Source organism: Lutra lutra, chromosome 11 (genome assembly GCF_902655055.1).
Source record: "Lutra lutra chromosome 11, mLutLut1.2, whole genome shotgun sequence".
NCBI classification, from domain to species: Eukaryota; Metazoa; Chordata; class Mammalia; order Carnivora; family Mustelidae; genus Lutra; species Lutra lutra.
This window is the reverse complement of record NC_062288.1, coordinates 15,610,024-15,637,322: the sequence shown is the minus strand read 5'-3', so window position 1 is coordinate 15,637,322 and position 27,299 is coordinate 15,610,024. Positions and strand designations below refer to the sequence as shown.

Sequence of the window (27,299 nt, the reverse complement as noted above, 5' to 3'; positions counted from 1 at the left end):
AAATAAAATCTTTAAAAAAAAAAAAGAGGAGATCAAAACCAATCATATAGGTTGCAGATTATTAGAGAAAGGAACACTATTCATTAAGAAAGGAGCACTACTAAGACTATAGGTACTTCATCAAAGAGTGTCTCACTTAAAAGGACACCTACATGAAAAACATCTTGAAGAAATAACTTACACAAATATGTCACAGGCATGGTCTCAGAAACATTTTAATTTCAAGCCTGCATCTATAGTTTTGTGTGTATATTTTCTACAAGTAGAATTTCAATATGCTTGCAAGCAAGAAAGTAAATAAACCATTCACAAAGTAGTTTTATTTCCATATATAGTGACAAGTTTGGTCGCTATATATGGAAACATGTTTTAGCTGCAAAATTACTGTCTAAGTGCTAAGTTGATTCTACATGTTTTTCTAAAAAGCACCTATCAGTTTTTCATTCATAGTACCTAAAAATAACAAAGGTACTTACCAGGAGAAGTTATTAAAAGCTTAGTTCCTTCTACAAATATCTTGATCCAGCCTGGTTAACAGTTACCACACTGGTTAGAGCTTCTACAGAAACATAAGCCTTCTCCTGAGGTTCATGTCAAGGCCAGCAGGTAGAAACCTTATACTGGCAGTTTGGTCTTTTGAGGTCATTAAGAGTTCTTGAATATAGGCTTCATGGCATCTGATATTTTATAAGTTTTCCTCAGATTAAATAATCTAAATGTCTGCTTTGATGGAGGCAACAATCATGGAAAATGCTGATAGAAAATAGAAATGAAGAAAGCAAATAAAAAGAAAGAGAAAGGGAGGGAGGGAGAAAGGGAGAGAGAAAGGAAGAAAGGAAGGAAGGAAAGAAGAGAGAATGAGAGGGAGGGAGGTAAAGAAAGGGAGGGAGGGAGGGAAAGAGAAAGAAAGTGAAATAAGATAGGAAGAAAGAAAAAGATAAGAAAGATCAGGACCAAGTGGTCAACCAATGACTTTTCTAAATTACCAGAAACAGTGTTCAGAGAATTAAGAGGTTTTGATTTCCAGGTGTTCAAATGTGTGAAACTGCTCAGAGATGCATCAACGGAAACCTCTTCTGTTCTCACAAACACTGGCGTACTGTGTCAGCAGTTTACGGTTATATTTCTGAAGGGGACAGGCTTCACTAACTGAAAAAGTTAACATGTCAACAGAAATTTACTTGAGAAATGTGGACAATGGTCTCCATTTTTTAGTAAGCCACTTTTACCATTCAGCAACACAAATCTTCACCAGGGAAAGCAAAAGGAGAAAATACTTTCTGTTATGATAATATTTTCCTGGAATAAAGGGGAAAAAATTGTAGAATTCTATCTCCCACAGAAAAACAGATTCTTTATTAAAACTCAAATTGGAAAACAAACCCTCTGTTATATTGAAAGAAGAAGCCTCTTGGAAGCCATTCTGTGATCTTTGGAAATAAACCTGCGACCTTGCCTCTGTGGATAACTAGCTTTGGACAAGGCATTTGCCCTTCCTGGTTTCCCACATCCCATCTGCTGTGTGAGCATTAAGCTAGTATGTGCAAAAGGCCCTTCCTGTTCCAACAGCTTATGAAGCTGTGATTCAGAGCCGGAAAGGGTCTGCTGTGGCTGCTCAAGTGAGAAAGGAGTTGAGGGTTAGTAATGGAGAAAGTTTCCTTACAGATCCCTTCTGACTTTGTGACATTGCAAGATCCCAGGATGCACAATAGGAGGGAGCTTCCTGAGACTTAATGACATTAAGGGTTACCAAGGAAAAGACTCTTATCTGAACCCGAGCAGGAAATGGGCTTGTGTCATACATAATCCTGGATTAGCTATCCAGGGTTCATTCCAGCAATTCTCCTTTTTATTGGTACCACTGCCGAATGGGCTCTCCAAGGACCCTAGAGAGCATGCATCATATGTGCATGCTTCTGTCTGCTGTTCTGGCAAAGGAGACTTGATCCTGAGAAATTTTATCTTTATTTAAAAGCAAAGGAGAGAAATCAGAGGTGATTGCATAAATTGACAGTGGACATGAAAACAGTGAACCAAAGAGACAGGAGTGCAGTCAACCTACAAATCAAGCTGGAAACACATGTCCATTCATGGGGTTGGCGTTGCCCTGGAGTACTCGGAATTTTCTCCAAGATGGGCATGTATCAGGACTGGGGAGGTGGTAGCAAACTTGTTCTTCAGAGGCCAAGACTGGGGAAGAAGTTTTGTTTTAAAACCAATGAAAGACCTTCACAGTAAGATATATCTCAGTGGCATTTTACTATGTTCCTGGCATAGAAAACTCTCAGATCCTAGGTGGCTGCACCAAAACACCCCTGTTACAATAACTCAATGTTATCTTCCTTTTGGGGACAGCACTTCCACTTTTTTCCTTTAGGTTTTACTTCAAACCCACCTATCCTTGAACTCTTTTTCTCTCTGAGTTAAATATACCATATTTGGTAAGAGTATGGAGAAGTATAAGGCTATCAGAAAAATGGAAGAGAAGACCTATTACTGTATATATATATATATATATATATTATATATATACTGTATACAATAACAATGACATAATAATCCCACAACTTTTTGCAGGACTTTATGCATTTTACATACTTTATAAAATGAACTTTAACACAACTTTATACATTTTATAGATCAGTAGTCTGAAGAAAATTCACAAATTTGGAAGAATTTGAACAATTACTATAGTTATTACTTTAGGTGTTATGATGTGACAACACCTTGTTGTGGGTAAGAAAAATGGTGGAGGAAAAAAAAATCCTTTGTTTTCCTGTCCTGGACTCTCTTCCTATTCACAATTCTTAGCTTTTCAAAAGAAAGCAAACTTTACTGTTGTTTGGAGGACAATGTATGATGTGACATTTAAAGAGTCCCTGAGTTCCTGTGTTAGCTGAGCTGGGTCAGTGAAGCAGTTCAGTTGTAATGGGAAAGGACCCTGTGATGTATTGACCCTGGGCTAGACCTGTCCTGTATGTAACGTTCTTCAGTCCCCGACAACCCCATGAGAAAGACTGAGTAACATCCCTGGATGTTAAGTGGTTGAGCAACAATTCAAACAAGTTCTCTATCACTCCAAAGGCTTTGTAATTTCCATCATTCATTCATTCATTCATTCATTCATTGTATAACATTCTACACACTGGGAGGGCTTCCTTCCCAGGAAACTTCTTATAGATGGAAAAACAGAAAAAAATTCACATGTCCAAAAGCCAACCTAGTCCTCACAGAGGTAAGGATAAAAATAAAGTGACTTTGGGTCACTTAGGCTTAAGTAATCAGGAGTAGGCTGGATTTGAAGTTTCTTGTTGTTATGTTATGAGGGTTTGAATTTGTTCTTATCAGAGTCCAGACACCTAAAAGTCCTCTAGTTGTATTTTGTCTTTGTCTCTTCACCTGTCTTTGAGTCCTCTCCTTGTTCTGCTCCCCAGAAAGAGTCTGTCTCTCGAAGCTCTCTGAGCTCTGTCCCACTGTGACTTTTTTGCCCAAGGTTTGCTAATGTGGTGGTGAAAGGTCAGGGAAGCAGACATTCTCTGGTATTTTTACTAAGTCCTAATTTTAAGCAGATACGGTGAAACTGGGTCTTAAAGACATGGCCATCACAAGTATTCCCGCCTCTTTTCCAGAGGTGGAACATTTTCAAACCTTGTCTCCCTCCCCCATCTGCAGGAGGTTCCCACCAACTTCAAGCTGTGATTGGATGCCCATCCTTGAGCAGATGAAAACGTGTTACTTTTGGACAGAGGGGACATTTTCTGGGCAAAGTTTCAGTGATTGTCTCCTTTGCCTTCCTTCAACGGCCATGGGATTCCACCAGGGCCTTCCTCTGCAATGAAGTCACTTTTTTCTATGGTGGGTAGATTAGGTCTGGATGGATCGCAGCTCTTGTTCCCCTCCTGCAGCACCAAGGGAAGCTTTCTCTGGATTGTCCTTGATCTTCCATGTAAGAATTTTCTGGGGTTCTGGAGAAGACACAAAAATACCCCTTATATATTCCTAAGGTTCACACTCTTCCTCCAGTCTATGGAGCTTTTATTATTGCATTAACAAATTCTACTTGAATCATCTGATCAGGTGAATGTGTTTGACAACCTCTGTCCAAGGTGAGCAAAGGCTCACCTCCTGTTTCTCCCTGCAAGTGCCTGTCTGTCTCCAGTTTTTCTAAAATTCATATACCCTGCAACCTCAATTTCCTAAACAACTCAAATAAATTATTAAGTTTCATTCCTACTTTTTTTAATATTATTGTAAAATTGTAGCAGTGCCATTTTCGCCTCTCTACATCTCTGAACTCAGGTGGCTCCTGTGCCATATATTTTGGTTTGTTGTTGTTTTTCTATTTTCCTTCCATTAAAAGTCTAAAAAGCCTGGGCACCTGGGTGATTCAGTCAGTTAAGCCTTCTCCTCAGGACATGATCCCAGGGTCCTGGGGTTAAGTCCAGCATTGTCCCCCTCTGCCTCTGCCTCTCTCTCTCTTTTTTATTCTCCTTGCACTTTGCTTATTTGTTTTTAATGACATTGATTATTTTTCTTGAAGAACATTGAGCTATCATTTTGTAGAATGTCTTATATTCTGAAATTTAAAAAATTTTTCCTCAGAAAATTTTTCTTAAAGATAAATAATAAATAATAAAATAAAATAAAATTCAGAGAAGTAACTTTCAGGTGATTTTAGCCTAAATTCTACTATTTGTCTTTTCCATTGTTAAATTGGGTTTATTTCCTTACTGAGTTGTGACATTTCTCTTAGTACTCTGAACACTAGTCTTATCCCTGATTTCTCTTTTGAAAATATTTTCTTCTAGTACATGACTTTTCCTTCCATTTTCCTGACATTTCACATTTTCCGTTTTTGTTTTTTTTTTAGTCTTGCAAGATGAGAAATGTTAAATTTGAAGAATGCAGTTTCTCAAACCTTTCTTTTATGAACTTGTTTTTGGTGTCCTAATTGAGCAATCTTTGCCAAACCCAAGGTCACAAAAAATTTCATCTGTATCTTCATCCAGAACTTTCATTTTTTAAGTTATACATTTATGACCTATAAAACATTTTTAATTAGTTTGTATATATGGTGGTTAGTATTGATTTTTACTTGCTTTTTATTTGTTGTTGTTTTGTTATTTTCTTCACATAGATGAACAATGGTTCCAATATCATTTGTTGAAAAATCTATTTTCTGTTCATTGGATTACCTTGGTAATATGTTAGTAATTCGTTAAGCACTTACGTGTCACATTAGCTCTGAATTATTTTCCTCTTAGCTATGTGTCTATGAATTCACTAATACTCCGCTGTCTTGTCATTGAAGTTTCATAGTAGTGTTAAAAGTCTTTTCCAAACTGGTCTGGCAATGGTATGCCCTTTACCTACCTGTATCAATTTTGCAACCAGTTTATTGATTTCTCTGAAAAGTCCTCCTGGATTTTCATTGCGATTACACTGAATCTACTTACCCTTTGGAGAACTTTTGACATCTTATACATATTAAGTTTCCAATCTATGCAAATGGTATACCTCCCCATGTATTTAGTTCTTCAACTCCCTTATTGAAGTTTTATTGTTTTCAGCATACAAATCCTTCATATTTTTAGAAAAATTTTCACTATGTATCCTATAGGTTTTTTTTAAATATTGTAGTTGTGGCTATAATAAATGATGCTTTTTTAACATTTCAGTTTCCAAGTGTGAATTGCTAGTAAATAAACACAATTAATTTGCCTCTTACATCTATTTTACAATGTATAGTCCTCCATTGTGAGCATGCGTCATCATTTACTTACACAGTCTGCTATGCCTGGTTATTTATGTAATTTCACATTTTGCAGTTACCCAATGAATACCTTTGGCATAATATTTTCAAAGTGTTGAGATTGTGCCTTTAAAGTAAATTTCTGAAAGTAGTTTTGCTAGGTTGAAAAGCAAATGCCTATGACCTTTTGTTCAATATTTCCAAATTCCCCAATGAAATGGTTGTATTTTACATCTTACCAGAAATGTATGATTGCCTGCTTTCTTTCACAGCTTTGTCAACAGAGAAATTATAAACTTTTATTCTTTTATCAATTTTGTATAAATTTAAGAGCTATTTGTATATTTCTTTTCATAAATAACATTTTCATATCTTTTGCTATTTTCTTGTAGGGTATATTAAATGTCTTACCTCCATTTTTAAAATGTATTTTTAAGTTGAGGATAGTTGACCATTACGTGCTATACAGGTTGTAAATATTTCCTCATGGTTTGTCATTTGTCCTTTAACTTATGGTGCCTTTTGCCATGAAAACTTTGTTTTCATTTTCATGGAGTAAACTTTGTCAATATTTTCTCTTATTTCATCTTGAATTTTAGTTATAGTTACAAACTCATTTCATCATGCTTTCTTCCACAGAAAGGGTCGTCAAATGTTCTTTGCAGGGTCAGATAACAAGTATTTTATTTAGTTTTTTGGCCTAAGGTCTCTGTTTTGAGTCCTCACATCTACCATTGTAACACAAAAGCAGTCATAGACAGTTAGGAAATGAATAGGCATGGAAGCATTCCATAAATTTCAGCAGGTATTCTATTTGTTTTACTAAAAATAAAAAAAAGAAAAGAGTAGGTTATAGGTTTTGTTTCACATTTTGCTATATTACGTTCAATATGCCATAATAACCCACATTAGCAATGTAAAACCTGAATATAGTGAGCATTAGATATGCTCCAATCACTTGGAAGAATTTTGTGTGTATAATTTAAATGACCCCCCTAAACAGTTTCTTCAGTTAAATATGATTATATTTTCTATTTTCAAGCGAGGAAAATGAATCAATGATATTATAAGCAATTTATCTAGAGTAAGTATGGGCAGAATGGACATGTCACAAATGGTCATTGAGGAAAGACTGAGAAATAGGGAAACAAAATAAAAATAAATGTCACTCACAGTATATTATTCTAGGGCAATGATTGATAAATATAGTCAATAGAGGGCCAAATGCTCAACATTTCCGGCTTTGTTGGTCTCTGTTGCAACTCCTCAACTCTGCCTTTGTAGTGCAAAGCAGCTGTAGACAATTCCTAAGCACAAGGTCAAGGCTTTGTTTCAATAAATGTTTACAAAACTGGGGCTTGCCTGAAAGGGGAGAGATTGCAGACCCCCTTTTCTATGGTAAATACTATTGTCATTATGGTTAATTATAGATTTTTAGTTTTCCTTTTCTTTTTTTTCAGGGAGTTAAAGAGCTGTAATGGTATTAGATGGGAAAATATAAATATATAACCATTTTAAGTGTTATATATACAACTATCTTTTACATTTTTATATAAATAATGTCATTATTAAATGCAAAAACAAAAAAAAAATAAATATTGACAGCATTAGTGCTGAAAATACTGACTCTACCTCTGCCCTCCATCTTGATCAAGTAAGTCCTCTCCTGGCGCGACATGTTCTGGGCCTCTTGGAACTTAACATTCACACTTTAGAAATGCCCAAATCTGGGGCGCCTGGGTGGCTCAGTGGGTTAAGCCGCTGCCTTCGGCTCAGTTCATGATCTCAGGGTCTTGGGATCGAGTCCTGCATCGGGCTCTCTGCTCAGCAAGAAGCCTGCTTCCCTCTCTCTCTCTGCCTGCCTCTCTGTCTACTTGTGATCTCTCTTTGTCAAATAAATAAATAAAATCTTTAAAAAAAAAAAAAAGAAATGCCCAAATCCGAGGAAACTTGCTCCAGCCCTCACTAAATTTTTAAATTTCAAGCATAAATCTTCTAAAAACAGGTTTTCGATGTCTACATAGTATCTTGTCGCTTCAAAGCCACATAAATAAGGCTGTCCTTTCACTCCTATTCATTATTGTAGCGTTTCATGGTTGTCCTGTGCTGAAAAGTCACAGTGGCTCCATCTCCCCATGTGTGCAATTCAATACATCCATGTACTGCTCTTCTGAGGATTAAATAGAATAATCTGTGTAAAATATTCAAAACAGATACTCTGAGAAGCTTAATTCCTCTTTTCATTCACTTCTTTCTTGAAAGAGTTCATTGTTTTCTGACTCCATATTTCATTCAGGGGGTCTTCTTACCTTTTTTCTGTAGATGTGGTAGGAGACAGGAGAGGCCGTGTTGAGACCTAGGCCCTCAGATTTGTTCTCCTGGAACCCGCCCCAGTCAAGAATCATGATGGGAAGGATATGGGACATGAACATTCTCAGTTTGCCCTTGAGAAGGTACTGACACTGCTGGGTCAGGAATTCATTCTGCCCTTGATAGCACCACCTGATTCTTAGAAGGAGAAACAGAGAATGAAGCTGTTGTCATGATCTCAGGGAACCAGAGGTAAACTGTATGCATGGTGACTATGTGGTCAGATATCCAATTACCACAAGTATCAAGTTTTTCTGAAGTAAAGAACTTTCCTCTACATTTGAAAGTAGACTCTAAGAGATGGGGGAGGAAGTTTTGTAATTTCACACATTACTTGTGTGTATCACTAGGTTGAAAACTGGAGACCATCCAGCTACTAACTACAGAATTTTATTCTCAACCATGATTTTTAACCTTAGTAATTTGTGAAAGACCTTCACCATCTTTTCTTTATAGATTAAAGGAACACGTGTTATCCTTTTTAATCATCTGACCTGTATTCAGGATTTTTATTTTCCTTGCAGCATCCTGGAGAATAAGTTCTTACAGGTGTTTCCACCATGTTGGAGGTGCTTCATGTACTTAGGACATGTTCCAATGGAGTAGTGCTCCTTTTGTCCTAGTATTGACCCTGAATGTGGAGTGAGGTGTTGCTTCTACCTCTATGGTACCAGATTTATACATTGGTGTCATCTATAACTAAGATACCTGCCATTTACTTAGGGATATAACAATCAGTGGATTCCTTCAATATGGCCATAAGATGGTAATAAAAGCATGGAATTTTTTGTTTCATAGATTGTTCTACCTCCAAAAACTGTAATGCCCATGAATAAAATTGGAAAGTAATAATAAGAAATACTTGTGTAGTCTTTATACACCTTTACTGTCTTCATTTTGAATCATTTAGGTACTAGAAATCTCTCTCTACTGTGCATTATCAGACAAATGCGTTTTCCTTGGTACCTTTCACAATGTATTTTCCAGGTTCCCTAACAGCCTAATTTAGTGGGATAATTTAGTGGGATTTCCTTGTATTGTCCTGCAAACTGCTTTAATTTGTACCATAATTGTCAACCTCATATGGGCTCACCCTGTGAACAGAATCTAAGATGTTTTCCTGCCAACCTCAAAATACAACAGAGAGAGAGAGAGACTCAGGCTGGGCCCCCAGCTGTGCAGCCTCTGTGGTTGCCCATATTGAGAAGGATGTGGGTGGGTCAGACCTGAAGATGGTTCTTGTGCAGCTTCTCTTGGCAACTCCGATGCTGTGGGTCCTAATCCAGCTGCCACAGAAGTACATGACCTCATCTTGTTTCCTTAGGAATTTTATTTTCAAGGTTGAAGTGGAAGTTTGTTGTTCTTCCCACTTAAGTGACCCTAGGTAAGATGTGTTGAGAAAAATATGATATCCTATCCCTGATCTTGCTTCAGTCAGTACCAATAGATGACTTCTTTGTTAATGTCCTCAGTGGTAACCTTGCAAGATATACGGGCAAACTCATCTCTTGCTCTGGAGATTGATATTGTGGGTTGCTCCAACTTTAGCTGCCCAAAGCCAACTGCAAGGAAAGAGAAATTCCCACGAAAAAATTATATGGAAAAAAAGCAACAATAAATAATTTCCCGAGTTTCTTCTGTAGACTGAAGTCCCTGGGGGACAATTCGTAGGCCTAGGAGACAAGAATATGAATGCTTTCAGCTGTGGCATCTCGTTGGCTGGGCGGGCTCCCCTCTGATAGGGTAAGAAGTGAGGTTCCTATTACAGAACTCCTCAGGTCAGGGGCTGAAGGATGGGGCTGCTTCAAGTTTCTCAGAAGTGATGGCTTAGATAAATCCGTGGGTTGTTCCTGATCTGTCCCAGATGTGAGAAGGTCTGGGGCTTCCTGTAACCTCATGTAAGTGGGCTCCCAATCTGGAAAGAAATTTCCTGGTAAATGGATCTTTTTGGGGTGTGGCAGGATTATTCTCACACCCACTCAACCATTCCTCTGGAATCTCATACTGCAGAAATCTTGCTCAGAATCATGAGGATAGACATTTTATATAGAAAAGTCAATTGATGGTTTATTGGCATTTTCCTTATTCTCTGAAGACAGCTAATCCCTCAGGTCCTGCATTTGTGGTATAACACATTGGAATGATTTGTGTCACTCAATGTTCTATATTAAATCTGCCTCTGCTGTCGGGGACAATGTAGTGTTCCTTGTATTGTCCTTCAGTGAAGTGGTTTAGTTCAATAATCAAGAGAAGCCAATTGATCTGGTTCACTCCCTTTCTCTGCCACCTGAGTGACCTGGACGAGTCACTGAACCCTTAGTACTTCAGTTACCTCAGGAGTCAGATGTGCTTGCTAAAACTGCAACAGAACATTTATGTGATCTCTGTTACATGGATAACATGTCCTCAAATGTGAGAACATGGAGAGAGAACTCCGACACACCCACCCATACCCACACCCCCCACACACCCTCCCTCCACACACATGCAGGTAGGCTTTTCTGCTCTTGGCAGGTTCTCTCTCATCTTTCACAGGGAGAATTAGCAGTGGCCCAATATGATGGCCCCTTTAACACCCTCAATGAATTCTGAGCTCTGTTGTGATGACATCATGCTGGCACCAATCTCCCCACACCTCCCAGCAAAAGGAACTTGTTCCAATTCTAATCCACTGGACCTCTAGTGTTCATCTAAGGAATTGCAGTCCTTAAACCTTTTGGTGAATTCCAGTTCAGAAGGCATGAACTTAATACCTTTGGCTCAACATTAAGCCTAAATTCATTAAGCTCTAATTTTTTTTTAGTTTTAAAATGGACCAATAATAATTAAGTTACAGAAGGATTTTTTTTACATGCAATAATAATGGCACACAGTGATTCCCTTTCTCAGCGTGAACTTTACCAGTCTCTGGATGCTGAGATGATGGACAATGGTACAGCCTGTGAGCTGTCAGCCCCCACAGAAGACTTTCATTCCAAGAACACTTTGAAAGCACATCTCCTGAGGTCAACTAGAAATATGTGCAAGTATAATCCAAGATGGCTTCCTGGAAAGCTCCAGAAGTGTTTCAGACCAGGGGAGACTTAGGCTGGGGCGCTAGCGGTGGGCTGATTGTGGTTGCCTCTGTAGGGAAGGATGTGGATGGTACAGACCCAAGAAGATCTACAGTTCTACGGTGGTGAGTACCATCGGCACAGTAGTAAATGACAACATCCTCTTTTTCTATGAAATTTATGGCAGGGATTGAAGTAAAAATTTGAGAAACATTTCACCTCAACTTTGCTCTTCCCACCTACAAGACTTTGAGTTGGGATTTTTATTGACCTTTCAAAAATCCGATGCTCCAAAGCCTGATTGTGTTTTGCCCCTACCAGTGAATGACTACTTTTTCAAAAATCATTCTGGATTTCTTGCAATATATGTCAATATATTTCTTTACTTAAAATTTTTTTTCTTTACCTTTGTGAAATGGATATGTGGAAATGTCCCATCTTTGATGGAACTGTAAATAAAAGAAGAGCATTTCCAATGAACTTCCTTTTAAAAGATGTTATTTATTTATTTGAGAGAGAGACACAGACAGAGAGTACGAGAAGGGGAGAAAGGGAGAAGCATATTCCCTGTTGAGTAGGGAGCCCAACATAGGGCTCAATTCTACAACCCTGGGATCATGACCTGAGACGAAGGATGACACTTAACCAACTAAGCCACCCAGGCTCCCCAAACTTCTAATAATTATAAGAAACATTACAGAATTTCTTTGCCTTCTCAACCAGATGGAAATGGTCCAGGAGTGTGACTCACCCAGAGGAAGAAGAAAGTGAAGACTTAGAGCTATGATACCCCATCTGCCAGACTGTGTCCTACAGAAGCAGGCAGGATAGTGGGGACCTGGTGGCTGGATGCCTCCTGCCTTAGTGTCAGGAGGGCATGGCCTGCAATGGGGAGGATGAAAAAAGTGGTTGATGAGGTCGATTGCTGGCCCTTTAGTGCTGGCTGCAGACTTGTAGGGAATGAGGGCACTGTGTTTTGTAGGCTTCTTGCTGCTGTGCCCATCTCAAAATAAGACTGGTGGTATCTGGAGGACTGCTGGCATAAATGTGAAGGGACTATGAAAGAATCTTGATTTCTGTGGAAATGAGAATTGTTTCTACTTGCCAGGAGCTATCCTATGAACATACTTTCTCAATATAATATTTTAAAATATTGCATGTTTAATAAATACTAACTTTCAGAAGAGGAAATATTTAGGGCACCTGGCTGGCTGAGTTGGTAAGATCTCAGAGTCTTAAGATTGAGCCACTCATTGGGCTTGTGCTGAGTGTGGAACATGCTTAAGATTCTCTCTCCCTCTGCCTCTCCCCACTCCTCTAAAAAATGAGCTAATACTTAGCAAGTATTTTTTATGCTTGAAGTTTTATTCTAGATGTCCTTCACCTTTTCCATCCTCACAGCAATTACATGATATGGATGCTTGTAGTTTTCATTCCATAGAACAGGACAGCGAGGGTCAGAGGAGTGACAACTGAATCAAGGAAATTCACAAAGCTGCTAAGTAAGACATGTGTTTAAATATCATCCTTGAAGAAACAGAGAAAAAGACAAAGATGAAGATAAAAAATTCCCTTGAGCATCTCACCAGGAGCAAAACCTCTCTCCATTATCGGCTCTGGATTTCTTGATTTCTTCTTTGCAGATACATGGGCATAAATATTGTTTTGTGAGCTACAAATTCCTTGATGAGTCACAGGTGCAATATACACAGGGTTTTGCATTCTTCTTCTTTCAGTTCATGTCATATTCTGAGCAACTCACCACGTCACTGAAGCATTTCTTCATGTCACTTAGGACTGCCTGAATCTGGAAATTTCTTAATCTCTTTCTGCCTCAAAAATCCTCATCTGAAAATAGATATGATAGCAATCCTATCACAGAAGTTAGTGTACATTAAATAACTGAGAGCCTTTCAGTCTAATAACTGCTAGTCCAGGTTCTGAAATACAGTAAACTTTTGATAATAATTACATATGTTTTCTACTACTATCATTTCACAAATTCATTATCCTCATACTGTCAACCATTATTATTTATACCAAGTTTTCATGTGAAATATCTTTGGTGACCCCTTTGAAGTACTATCCTTGAAAATCAGTCACATATTATTAGTACTTTATGCATTTATTTTCCATATTCCTGCTTTCCTTCATCTTTTCTTCAGCAAGGCTTTTTAGCTTGCCTTTTGTGATTTCCATATGGTTTTCTCTAAATGTATGCATGTCTTAAAACTTGAAACAGTTCTGCCTAAAACTTGTGTGTGGCTCTGTCACATACCATGTGGAGTTGATGTGAACTCTGGCTTGAACCCTGCCTGAGGAGAAAAGAGAGGAAGAAGCCAGGATGGCTGAGTTTTCCTCCGGAGGCAGCTGTTCTATTTTCCCTCCTTTCCAATAAATACCATTTCTGAAGTGATCCATACTGGGTAGTTGAATGTTGTGGAGGTGGGGGACAGTAGACCAGAAGGCCAATGGCCTACAACTAAAAGGACTGACTCTTCCTATGCAGGAAGCTTCATCCTGGGAATGAAAAGGACTAGGAGACAGAAGGAAGGCACCCATGGTCACTCTGGAGAGAGGTCTCCTGGTCCACCATGGCTGCTAGGCATTTCCTTACAGTCCCTGTGTCTGTATTTGTGTTTATGTCTGTGTGTATCTCTGTGTGTGTGCATGCATGAGTGTGCAAATGCATTTGCATCTCTTTCTGTCTTGCGTGTTTGTGCATATGTGTGTCTCTGTGCATGTGTTGTATTAAGAGGTAGTGGTTGTGTGAATATGTCTAATTGGGGGAGCCCACACTTTCTACCTGACTATAGCTTAAGGAAGGCTGAGAAACAGTATCTGACATTTTTCCTTCCTATAGTGGAAACAAATTCATTCTTTCACTCAGGTTCATAAGGTGTGGTATTTCCTGGACATAGACAAGGGTCTCACATGCTAGGAACCAAAAAGGGAGATAAATGGTTATTATAGACACATTCATGGAAAATTGTGTTTTCTCAACTTGAATTACTTCAAACATGGAAGTAAATGAAGGCAGAATTTATCTTTTATTTATTATTTTAAACACTTTCAAAAATAGAGATTTTATTTTTTTTATTTTTCATAACTTTAATAGCTTTCAATATTGAAGGCATTTTCTACATGGTAGGTGAACTCATTGCTCCATTATCTCATTTAATCTTCACAAAGCCTGCTAAGTGGGTGATTTTATTATTGGTTCCATATTTCATATGAAAAATGGAGGCTTTGGTCACACCAGTAATTTTATTAAAGGTCTGACATGAGAGAGTAGCAGAGCAATAATTTGTACCAGAGGATCTATATCTAGAACCCACAATCTTAAATAAGATATTTTATTTCTGGGCACCTGGGTGGCTCAGTGGGTTAAGGCCTCTGCCTTTGGCTCAGGTCATGATCCCAGAGTCCTGGAATCAAGCTCTGCACTGGGGCGGGGCGGGGGGTGGGTCTCTGCTCAGCAGGGAGCCTGCTTCCTCCTCTCTCTCTGACTGCCTCTCTGCCTACTTGTGATCTCTGTCTGTCAAATCAATCAATCAATCAATAAATAAATAAAATCTTTTTTAAAAAAGGATATTTTATTTCTTCCATATGTACTTTTAATATATAATATATTGTATACCAGTATGTAATAAGAATATACACGTATATGTATATAAGTATGTATGTATTTACAGAGTCTATATATTTCTCTCAATGTACCAGAATGTGTGCTTAGGATTCATTACAGGAAATACTCTATATGTGCTTCCTCAGTAATGCTTCCTGGGATTCACTGATTCACAGATTAATTCAGCAAGTGTGTATGGAGGCTGCACTAGAGACAAGGCTTGTGCAGACCCTGGGAAGGTCACAGACACAGAGAAAAAGGTCTTACTTGGGAGCACTCATCTTCATCTTCCTTCATTTGGCACCACACCTGGCCCTCATAGTCAAGTCTATGATCTCAGTCCTGTGCCCTCTCTCCATTTCAAGCCCCTTCTCATGCAGCCTGAACCATAGATAATTCCCTGGAAATCTCAGGAAAAGAACTGATATGTCCTGACTCTCAGGCACTTTTCAACAACCCCAGGCAGAAGCTCTCCACAGGAGGCAATCAGGTCAATGGGAAGTTGCAGCAGGAAGCCTGGCATCCTGAAGGCACTGCTGATGGTTGTCTGCTTCTTTCCCCCTTGATTCTAGGACTGAGGTACCTGTCAGGGAGCACAGGGTGGGGGCCGAGGCTGAGGCTGGGACTGGGGCGGAGGTTGTCCTGTGGAAATGATGAGAGTCCAGAACTGAAGAGAGGTTCCTGGGGCTGACTGTCGAGCTCCTGAAATACTTTGTACATTTGCACTTGGCTTCATCTACTGTGTTCTCTGAAGTGTAAAAAACAATTTCAGTAGAGGGGACAGGATGTCTCAGTGCTGCCTATTTCTTGTTCTCATCATATTGCCTCTAAGCATGTGTTTTAAGAGACCAAATACATCTGATACATCAGATACCCAAAGGCTGATTCATTTCTTTTGGTACCAATAAATCACTTTTTTTTTTTGGTAGGTACAACGTTGAGTAATTATCCTTTTTTCTACTGTGGATATAGATATAGATATTTCTGGTTGTAGCATTTTGGCTACTAACTGGAAAGAGAGAGAGTGAGACAGGGATATAGACACAGATATGTAGATAGAGACAGATATGGAGACAGAGACTGACAAATATGCAGACACAGGTATGTCTAGTGTAGATAGAAATATTGCAAATGGGTGTCAAGGAAGACTTTTCTAAATTAATTGCCCCTATTATTTCATGGTAAGGGGTAGAGACAGATGTGAAATTTAAAAGAACTACTGATGATAATACTAAGTCCTCCTCTATGCTGTATGCTTAGTTCTTGGATTTCTCATCTCTTAATCTCAAAGCAGTTACTGGGGAGGGAGCATCTCCTCCACAGAAGACAACTGGAGATGCTCCAGCTGATCTCCTCTGACTCCACAGTCCATAACCCATGGGGTCTATGCAAACCCTGACTTTTGTTGTTGTTGCTGTTTTACTGTATTGCTCATGATGGTCAGATTTCCTCAAGGCTTTAAACTGTAAAATTTGGTTCCTAGATTCAAACAATAGTATTTTCATTGGTTCTTTGACAATACTTTTTTGTAAATTGGTTTATTTTTTTAGAGTCAGAAAACTTCACAGGTTAAGTTTTTTAAAACACTTTATCTTGTCTACATAACTCTATGTAGACTGAACAGTCTCCTAGCACAGAAGTTTCCTTTTATCAGTAAATAAAACAGGCCACAGCCTTTTCAGAATAATTAGAAAAAGTCACTTTTGCTCCAGGTTGACACAGCCCTGCTCAGGGTATAGAGGAGGGTGGGCATGGGATGGGTTTTGGCCCCCATGGTGCCCCCTCACTTAGGCATATATGAGCAGGGCACCTGGTAACACCAAACAGAGGCTGCAACTCTGGGTTTACTACAGGGGAAGGAAGTGTCATTATTGTTGATAACATATACATGTCATTTCTTCCTCATTCTGACTTTGGAGGGAGGTGCTAACCTTACAAATTGAAAATAGTTTCCTCTGGTTTGGAACAGCTTCTTTCAAGTTAGGACAATCTCCTTTTGCACATTGCTCATAATTTCTGTTTCTCTGTCTGTCTCATGATGATTCTCATGATGACAACACTATGCATGGGGAGAGAGTTCCTTCTTCCAGTCTTCCTCCCACCGTCTTCCAGCCCTTTGCCTTGCTGGTCTTTAGGATTGGTCTCTTCATCAGAACCTTCTTGTGCAATAACCAGCCCTGAACCCACCACCACTGAGTCACACCATGCCATGGGATGTAGAGTTTCCACACTGCAGCTTCTGCTCTTGTCGAAGCATCAATTCTTTCTGCCATGAAATATGAACATTTGCAGGATTTTCATGGTGATCATGAGATTTCCTCCAGAGACTGAACATCAAGCATATTATCTGGCAGCTAAATGGATGGAATTCCATTTTGTTCATTGCCAGCACCTTCAGAATGAGCTTTTCACAACTACTGAAAATCTCTGAACAGCTTACTTCTCTCTGAGATAATCATACCATTTCAACATAATAGTCTATAACTAGGAATGCAAGTCAATAGGAAATTATGTCAAACCAGACACTTAGGACAGGGTTAGTGACATCTGTGGGGGGTACATTGATATCCGTCAGAGTCCCTTTTCTCTTTCCTCTGATACTGAGGCATTACACAGCAAGACATGTATAAACTGCTTAATACAATGCCTACCTAGTACATAAGGAATTTTCATTAAAAAATAGCTATTATTAACATCTTATCTGGAACATTATGTTTATTAAATTTCAAAAAGAACTTAACTCTTTTTCTTTGAATGAACAAAGGAAAGAATCAAAGAAATCTATTGACCTATGGATTACAAATACTGATTCTACCACTTCCAGAATAAAATTAGATTTTTGGTAACTGGTAACTTCAATTTAAAAGTTAAAAAAAATCAAGGGGGCAGAACTCACAGTAGATAGGAATGAACAGTTTGTGATCAAACATTTAAATTTTAACTCATACATGACAGAAAGGTAGATGAAAGAAGGACAGAAGAGATACATCAATTATAACCAATGTGAGAAGCTGGATTTTCGTTGATATTACGAAAGTGGCAGGCATTTCTCTACTTTCTTTTTGTAAGAGTTAGGATTGGTTCACTACTGAAAACATGTTTATTGTATTAAAGAACATCAAGAACACTGAACTGAATTCATCATAATACTGGTTCATAAAGCCCTATAATCATTTATACACACAGAGATAGAGATCTCTTTACTTTTTGCTACTTAGGTGGTGATGACTTACCTAATAACTCAACAAATACCTCAGAATCCCTCACTTAACTGAAGAACAAAACATTAAAAATAATCTATACGCTCCTCTCTATTAAGCTGGTCAGATAGAAAAGCACAACATTTAACGATAATTTCTCAATACTTGTCCAGTTTCCTGTTTTCTTACTGAGGGAACAGGGCACATCCTGTTCTGTTAAAGATGGGACTTTGGTGGCTTTGTGGAAGGTGAAATGAAAGGAACTAGATAAAATCTCCCAACTCTGCAATTTGTTTTACTTATCTGGGGGCCAAAATAACCCACATATTTGACTACTACTTGATTTTTATTCTTTTGCTCCTCCATGTGGACAGTGGACCTCTCCTTACCTTGCCCTGGGCATTACGAGGTGGACCTTCAGGGACTGCACAGATGGTTTTCCTTATTCTCTGGTTGCTGTCTGGGAGTAGCCAGTGGGAGCTCAGCAGAGACTGGGAAGTGGAAGAAAGTGAGGTCTGGGTTCCCTCCCTGAAGGGGGCCTGCATTCTCACAGGGGCCAACATATAGTGCCAATTCCCGCCATACCCAGAGGTTCATCTCAGGAACAAGAGGTGCAGGTGGGAGAAGTCTTTCCCTTTTATACCACTGAACCCACTGGAGGGATTTGTTTCTTTTTCCCAGGGCCCACTGGCTTAGAAATCTAGTGTCCAAGAAGAAATGCTTTTGTAGGAGACATGGTGATGGTTTTTTTGAGCTTCAGTTTTCATTGGCTAACTTTCCATTTGAAAACAGGACAAAGATTCCCATGACTGTTTCCACAAAGGTTAAGGATCTTGGGGCACAGAGCAATGGGGGGCGGGATGGAGCATTAATCCTGAGGAGGAAACGGTAAATTTCGCAGTATCCATCCTTTGTGTCCCTCAGCATCCATACTGTTAATTTGCCTGAGGGAGAAACCATGCTCCCACAGCAGGAGACACACAGGGTCATACTTGAAAGCGTATCTTCCTCTCCATCTCCAGATGAACACGAGATTGATTTTCTAGCAACCTGCTATGAAAGGCTTTCAGGCAATAAAACTCGGAAACAATTTCGTTGGAAAAAACTATGGTTGTGTACAATTCTGCTTGAGAGGGTCTCATTCTCTCATCTGCAAGTAGACAAAAGAGATGTAAAAAAAAAAAACCAAGGAAATGAAAATACAGTGTTAATAGGAAGACTCAGTATTGGTGTCACTGTCTATACCTGGTATCTGTTCTGCAGAGACAAAAAGAAACACTCAGGCCATGAAGGTACACTGAGCTCTCTGGGCATGAACCTTGTCTCAAACTTGGCACATGGAGTCAGTAGGAATCAGCAAAGAAAAAAGATTTTGTTTTGTAAATGAAGCAAAGTTTGATGGAGAAGAGCAGAAAAAGAGTGGTTAAGACAGAGGCTATTCTACATATTTCTAACCATCAGATGTCATATGGTATGCCTAAGTGCTCAATAACATGTAAGAATTTTAATATTAAGTAACATGTGAATTCTGTTTAACAGTAAATTTTAAAATAAAAATCAAAAGCCATACAGGTTTTTCTGAATCAATAAGGGTATGAGTGGCATGGTAAAAACTCTCTTGTCCCAATGTTTAGAAGTGACGTCTCCAGGTTGTACCCTTTCCTCTACCCAAAACTGTGTTCCTGAACCCATTCTGGGGAGTGGAACATAAAGAACATCCAACACAAAACAGTCAACATAGATCTCCAGATGTGCCAAGAAATTTTCAGAATTGTGATTCTTAGAAAATGACTCTGATGTAACAGACATGAATTTTTCCCCAGTACTAATATGTGTGATCAGTTGGTAATGGATAATAGAACTATGGAAACTATGATTTTATGGGGCGCCTGGGTGCCTCAGTGGGTTAAAGCCTCTGCCTTCAGCTCAGTTCATGATCCCAGGGTCCTGGGATCGGGCCCTGCATCAGGCTCTCTGCTCAGCAGAGAGCCTGCTTCCCTTCCTCTCTGCCTGCCTCTCTGCCTCCTTGTGATCTCTGTCAAATAAATAAATAAATAATCTAAAAAAGAGAGAAACTATGATTTTATGAGATGTTCTTAGACATTATTCAGCATTAATTTCATAATATAATGCTGCTTCTATTAGTCAAAATCATTGTGTCTCACCAACCTCAAAAATGAAACAAATGAGTTGAGCCCAAATCATCAGGATATTTCAAGCATCCATCTATGCAAAATCCCCCACCCATGAGGTAATGTGAGCCCCTCTCTGATAGTCAAAATGTCAGTCTCAGTTCAGCAGACATCCATGGAGTCAACACCGTACTTGGTCCTGTACATTTTAATAAGATGTTTTCAGTGTTGTTAGAATCAGCCATTTAAACAACCATTTAATTAGCAACCATTTACTTAGAATAGGAGGTTTTGTTGGTCTCTGGATGCTTTGGCCAAAGTGTCCTTGGTGAAGCTTAACTTATCCACAAGGAGAAGGGCAGCTAGAGGAAATCACTCCAAATATGACTCATTTTTCCCTCCACATAGGGGTTGTTTGCTCCACGCACAGGACCACTCACTTTTTAGGTTGTAACTCAAAGACACTATGGACCCATGTTGAAAACTGAGATTTACATTGACCTGGGATGACTTCTCAGACAGTGTCTTCATATTTAGCTGATTTCTCTCTAACAAAACTCTAATACTCAGGTCTCGGAGTCACTCTGCTATGGAGTCAGGCAATGAGAGGAAAGGGTTCCGTGGTATTAGGATATGGGGAAGACAAATGAAGGAATATCCCCAAAACAGAGTGAAAGTAAGTTTCTGTCCCTCCCCCTCCTCCATCTCCTGCACATGGTGGAGGTCTTCATCTTGACCCAGGCTTCATTAGAGGAAAGGGGTGTCGGCCTTTTTCACAATCAGGCACGTGTTAAGTATAAATCTCCTAGTGCAAAAACTCAGGGAGACAGATGAGGAGTTAATGAATCTGAGGGACTAATTACCTACAAACGTTTTGGGCTTTCCTTTCAGCAATCATGTTTACCAGTGCTATTAAGTTGTACATGAAATTTGAATCTTCAATTGAAAAGGCATTTAATTCAGCTTAGACTTCCTCAGAGAGCTTTTTCTTTCCCTCCACATATGGAAGCAGGTGTTTTCCTGTTTGAGACTGGAGGATCAGTAATATAGTTTTTCTTTTCTTTTTTTTTTCCCTCAAGAAGTTGACAAATTTTATAAGAATTTAGTAAACATAGTGATATCTTATTGGTATAATTTTGCTTTATTACAGAGGATCAACCCCATTACTGTGGTAGTTAAACTACCTCCCTGTACAGATGAAAGAACAGAAGTCCAAGGAATACAGCCCCCAAATCGCACATGGAGTAACATAAAAGGAGAATTGGAAGTTAGGGCCCCAGGTCTCATCTAGGGCTGTTGCATCAACCTGCCTGAGGATCATGTCCCCCCACATCAGTTGAGCACCAGGTATGTCAGTGCATGAGGGTGCTGAGACGTTAGTCCTACCAACTGTTTGCTGTGCTTTGCTCACTGAGTCTCTACTGCAAAGTAATAGGCAGTGGGTAGGACAGCATTTTGAAAACTGGAACCAAGAGTCCACTTCCTATTTCAGTTTTCAATCATTTTATGGTAAGTCTCTCTCTGAAATGATTTGCACAATATTTTATTCCCACATTCTTCTTTGGAGATGGCCAGAATCTTCAATCGCCAGCCTGTCACAGCTCTGTTCAGTAGAAATAAAGATAAGTCACAATATGAGACTCATTTTCTAAAGTTGCATTTAAAAAAAATTAAAGAAACAAATAAAATTCTAGCATTATTTTATTTACTATGAGATACCGAAACAGGATTTCCCCAATTCTAAATTGAGGGTAGTAGCATTCATCTCAAGGGCGACTTCATTACTTCAACATGTAATTAATATAGAAATTATTAAGAAGGTATTCATCTTTTTTTTTATAGTCTCCAGAACATGGCTTGTATGTTACACAAGCAGTCCATCTCAGGTTGAACTAGCTATGTTTCAAGTGCCCAGGAGTCACATGTGGCTAGTGGCTAGTGGCCACTGCATTGAGCAGCTTAGATTCTGCTCCAAATGCTTCAGAAACGCTGCGCTGGACGACCTTCAGAGCAGTCCCTCCAGACGGGACAGCTCCCTGCGTTTGTGCCCGCCTACTCGCCAGGGGCTCCTTAGTTTCCAGGGTTCTGTGCAGTGCACCAATGGAGAGGGAAGGGGGCATTAGCGAGAGTCAGGGTGCTGGGAGCTGACCCCAGGACAACCCCAGAGACCCAGAGTCATTGGAATGTGCCAGGTCTTCAGTGCGCTGGGAGACAGAGACCTTTTTGCTCAGGGACCTGGTCAGAGCACAGGGCTGTGATATTCCCAGGCAGCGCAGTAGTACACGCCCTCATCTCTTTTCTCCAGTTTCAGCACGGACAGAGTACAGCTGTAGTTATCTTTGCCCTTCTTGGCATTGACTTTGTCCGCTTTCAGGACAAAATCCCGTTGCACAAGGGACGTGGACATGTCTAGGTAGAGGAGCCTCTTCGGTGCTGTACCCTCTTGGTGGCGGTACCAGTGGATGTACCTGACCCAGGTGTCCACTTTGCAATCCAGAGGACGTGAACTGCCCACGCGTGCCACCAACAAAGCAGTCTGACTCAGCTTGAGCCCTGCTCCACCACCTGCCAGGGGAGAGGGAAACAGCTGTAAGACAGTGATGGACAGGAACCTCAAGGTGTCTCCTGTCCTCTGCACCGGGGAATTAGTCAGGACTTACCGGGAAACAGGAGAGCACACAGGATGGCAAGGGGACCCAGCATGGTTCTGTCTCCCACCTGGAGGAAAGAAATCCTGGGTGACCTCCTGGCTGCACCTGCTGGGAAGAGACTGCCTGGGTATGTTGCAGAAGGTAGGTGAAGACCTGAGTGTCTGTTTCCCAGAGGCACCTGCAGTTACTAGTGAGAAAGAGGCTGGGAGGAGAGAGGGAGGGCCCAGAGGGCTGGGACAGGTCTGACCACAAGCCAGGAGGGAACATCAATGGTTGGGCTGCTAAGACTCACTGAGGACTGTTGGTGCAAGGAGGGCACCAGTGATATAACAGCAATCCTTGACTGGACCTGAGTGCCACACTAACTGGTTTCTGCTCATTGTTTGACCAAATCCTGAAAGTCACCCTTGACATGAATGCTACTACCCTCAATTTAGAAATGGGAAATCCTGGGTGGCATTTTAAGTAACTCTTCTGAGGCTGCATGCCTATAGGGAATTAGGTGGGGATGTGAGCCAGGTCTGGCTGGAGACAAATCTCAAGCCTCCAATGGCCACTCAGTACTGACAGAGCAATGGGTGTGCAGGCTGCTCCAGAAGCAGGGATAAGCACAGTGCAGATATCCCTGCTGAAAAAGCAACAGGTCCCCCGAGCTAGCCTTGGAACATTTCTCCCGGAGGTCAACTCAGAAGACTGAAATGCTCTAACGTGACATGACAGCTCTGCAGTCTTCGGCTAGCTAGTCTTCTCCTTTTCCTCATTTGTTAAAAAGACCTTATTAGGTTGCGTGCAGAGTGCGCAGGGAATGTAAGCAAAGCATGTGGCCTGTCCCAGATGCATAGAAAAAGCTCAAGAAATGTTGGGGATAGGTGTTTCATCTTAAAACTAGATTGGTTGCAGTAGATGATTTCTGGGGTCCTCATAGTGTAGTATTTCAGGAAATATGATAGTCCTGTAAACCAGGTGTGTGTGTGTGTGTGTGTGGTCATAGGAAGAAACCTGCATTGAGCCAGGGGGAGAGGAGACCAAGGGGTAGGACAGGTCAGATCCAGTGTCAGATCCTTAGAAATGGTAAAGGCAGGGCCTCAGGAGGGTCAGCTGAGAAAGGCATCTGAAATGAAGTTTCCAGAGGTAAAGATAGTAAAGTAAGTACAGGTTTCCTTGCCTCCTGGGTCTAGTTATGGTAATGAGCTATGCTAATAAGAGCCTGTTGGCCCGGAAGGAGAAGGCAGGAAGGGGACTTGGCTGTGGCAGGGAGGTGTGGGTCCTTCACACCCACTACTAGACCCAGCTTGAGCTCCTCCTGTTGGTAAACACTAAGAGGCACACATGCTGAGCTCTAACCAAGATTCAAGGCTCAAGTGTCCCAAAATGCAGGCTCTGAGGTTGTGCTGAGCTGGTGAGGTGGTGACTAGAATATTCTGCTAAAAGAATAAGCCAGGCCCATCATTCAGACACTCAGCAGGTGTCTAGGGCAACTCTGCTAAATGTTAAGTAGGGAAGAGAGTGAGAATGGTGGTGACAATGGGGATTGACATCTGCACAGCATAACAACAGGTGGAAAGAATTTGCATATGGAAAATGAGCAGTGTGGGGGGTGAGAAAGCCCATGAATTCTTCTCTTCCTGCTTTCTCTCTCTTCTAGATTTTCACCAATAAGGAAATCTTCCTTTGGGGGAGAAAATCCATAACCTTCTATTCTTTTATGAAAATAAATTTTATGTCCGTTGTCAACACTCAGAACTCTGTTTCTCTCAATAACTGTTCCCATTTGTCTTCAAACACTGCTGACATTAAAGGCTCAACACCTGTTGGCTATGAGCAGTCTTAGTTCCTGCCAAACCTCCAGTCAAATGCTCTCCTGGGTGAGACAAATGACAAAAGTAAAACAATTCAGCCTGGAGGGTTTGGTGCCCTTTCTTCAAAGGAGAACAGTCCATGGGTTGGGGAGCTCAGAGTCTCACAAGCAGGGGAGCACTCTGCCCCAGGGATTTTGGGCAAGAGGAAGTTTTATAGAGACTTCGAAGCAATAAAGGGAAAACAGGGAGGAATAACAGGTCAGTCAGGGGATAAGAGCTTAGGTTGATTGGCCAGGGTTGCATACCTGGGCGTACTTAGAATAGGGGAATCATTGCAGATTCCTGGTGTTAGGTGCCTGCCTAGTTGGGATATAGTGTGTTTTTGGTCAAGGGCAGCATTTACAGGGACAGGGAAGTTACCTAAGTTTCGGTTTGCTGACTCGGCACCCCAGGCAGGAATGGATCCATCCTGGGTCTGGAAATGCATTTCAACAGGTGATAACTGTGTTCTTCTACTTCTCTTCCTGCTGTGGTACATCTGTGCTCTTGTGTAAGTGGTGCTGAAAGGTCATATTGTTAAAAGATGGGCATATTTTAAAAAAATAATAAGGGAAACTTTTGAGCAAGACACAAAGGGTAGCCAAGACTTCACCCCACACTCATGTAGAGAGTGGAGGGTCCTGAGCAAGACCCTATGGTCTCCAGGAAGAGAGAAATCATTTGGCTCTTGAGGGAGCAACACTTCCTGTCCCCCCAGGTCATTCTGCTGCTGCCATGAATAAAACTGCTCTGATGCCCCAGACCTCAGCTCCAGGGGAGAGACAGGGGCTCAGAGCAGGTGTGGACTCAGGCAGACCCTGTACAAAGAGCCAGGTGCTGAAGCTTGGACATTTCACTGAAACTCTGAGAGGCCGGTGTGCTTTCCCTGACCAGGAACAGCTCCCTTCTGACCCTGGGAGAATGTGAGATCTAATCCAGTTTGACTTCTTCACTAGGTCACAGGGGATAAGTTGGATGTTCATGCGATGTCAACTCTTAGTGAGCACGAAAAGCTTAAAAACCCCAAACATGAAAGCCATTGATATGTTGTCTACAGGGAACAGCAGGTTCAGACTGACTCCACGTGCCTGGCAAACTTCCAGACCTGCTGACCTCGGGATTTCCAGCCATGGGGCTCAACGAGGGAGCCTAGCTCCCTCCACAGCCAACGATGTCATCTGATCAACGATGCGTGGAGGAGGGGACGTCCTTCTCAGTTCAGAACTGCCAAATGGGACACTTGGGAGAGTCTGAATGATATCTCCTAACTCTGGGAGGATTTATTGCACTGACAAGGATAGAATGACGGCTCCAGTTCATGTCCTGCCACCTTGCGGATGTTGTCCTTAGTAAAATCCCTGTAAATGGGAATAATAATGCTCACTCACCAGACACCATCCACCATGGGCCTAGGATTGGGTCAAGTTGGTTACTTTGTAAATAAATATTATTAGCCCGTCTGAAGTACGATGTGATTCTTATAATGACTAGTTTCTTATAATAACATGCCAACAGAGTTACAACAACCAGATTTGGCAGAGCAGCTCATTGAAATCTTAAAATATTTCATCTGTGCAGTCACTTAAGTAATGGAGCCTTGATTTAAACACAAGACTAACAAATGCAAACCTGTCACAGCATCCATTCTATGCATGTAGAGTTCTCTCTCTATATATATACACATACACAGAGACAGAGAGAGTTATGTTTAAGCTCTAAAGATTAAGAGTAAGTAAGGTCATGAGAAAAATTTTAGAGAGGTTGCAGAACTTAGCACTATCTCTCACATGTCAAGGGAGCAAAGAGCAGAAGCTGTTCTTGAAGAGCCGTCATTCCAGTAACAGTGCTGGGCCTCAGAACACAATAGAAATTCTTCTAGCACTGGTGCATTAATAGCTGCTTGCCTTTTAGAGAGACTAATCTTTTTTAAGTTCGTAACAGTAGTCATTGATCCATTAAATAATGTCAAATACACTTTATTGAATGCCATACATGGTACATACGGATTCCTTCCTGCAAGTATAACGTAGGTGTAATTCATCCCATTCTGAAGATGACAGAGTCTTCAGGAGGTTGAGTAGCCCCACCAAGAAGAGCTCACTGAGAACTTCAAGTCAGCTGGGTTAATAGGTTAATGAAGCACGTGCGCTATGTAACCTGTTGGATGTTTTTCACTCAGATATTAATTTATGTTCTCTCTGAGTTGTTGCTTTGAATGCGAATTGTGATCTAACCTAATAGGTTAGATAGGTTTCTTATTTGTTTTAAATAATGTGCTTCCCTCCTAAGAACTGCATCGGTTTACTTATTACCTACACTGGCTTCTACCACCCCCTCCTGGCCATTGCAGGTATGTCCTGCACTTGATCATCTTCAGTATTGCTCACCAGGTCAGTGAAGTCTATTACAGCAAAGAGTCACTTAGGAGTGGAAGGGCCCAGAAATACAAAGCAGGAAAACTGTTTTTTTTTTTTTCAACGGTGTACTTAGTGTGAGTGGTAGTTTTCGGTGAGTGGCTCGTCCTTGCAATGCCCCATCCCCCTAGCCTCAAATGAGAAAATAGACTAATAGGCTTGGTGTCATACGTACCTGTAAAAACTACAGAGATTTGCTTGTGAATATGCATGTTTACATTCATATACATGGAACAGCTTTCCTGTCAATCCATGTCTGTC

General features: G+C 40.6%; 1 gene segment (V, D, J or C); it reads right to left on the bottom strand.

Moving 5' to 3' along the window:
• Window positions 1-22,939, bottom strand: part of LOC125080861 (T cell receptor gamma constant 2-like) — a 90,256-nt gene extending 67,317 nt beyond the window's left edge. The window contains 3 exon segments of the C gene segment in view: window positions 477-527; window positions 22,371-22,700; window positions 22,796-22,939. Coding sequence covers window positions 477-527; window positions 22,371-22,700; window positions 22,796-22,838 — 424 coding nt within the window.
• Between the last annotated feature and the right edge of the window lie 4,360 nt (window positions 22,940-27,299).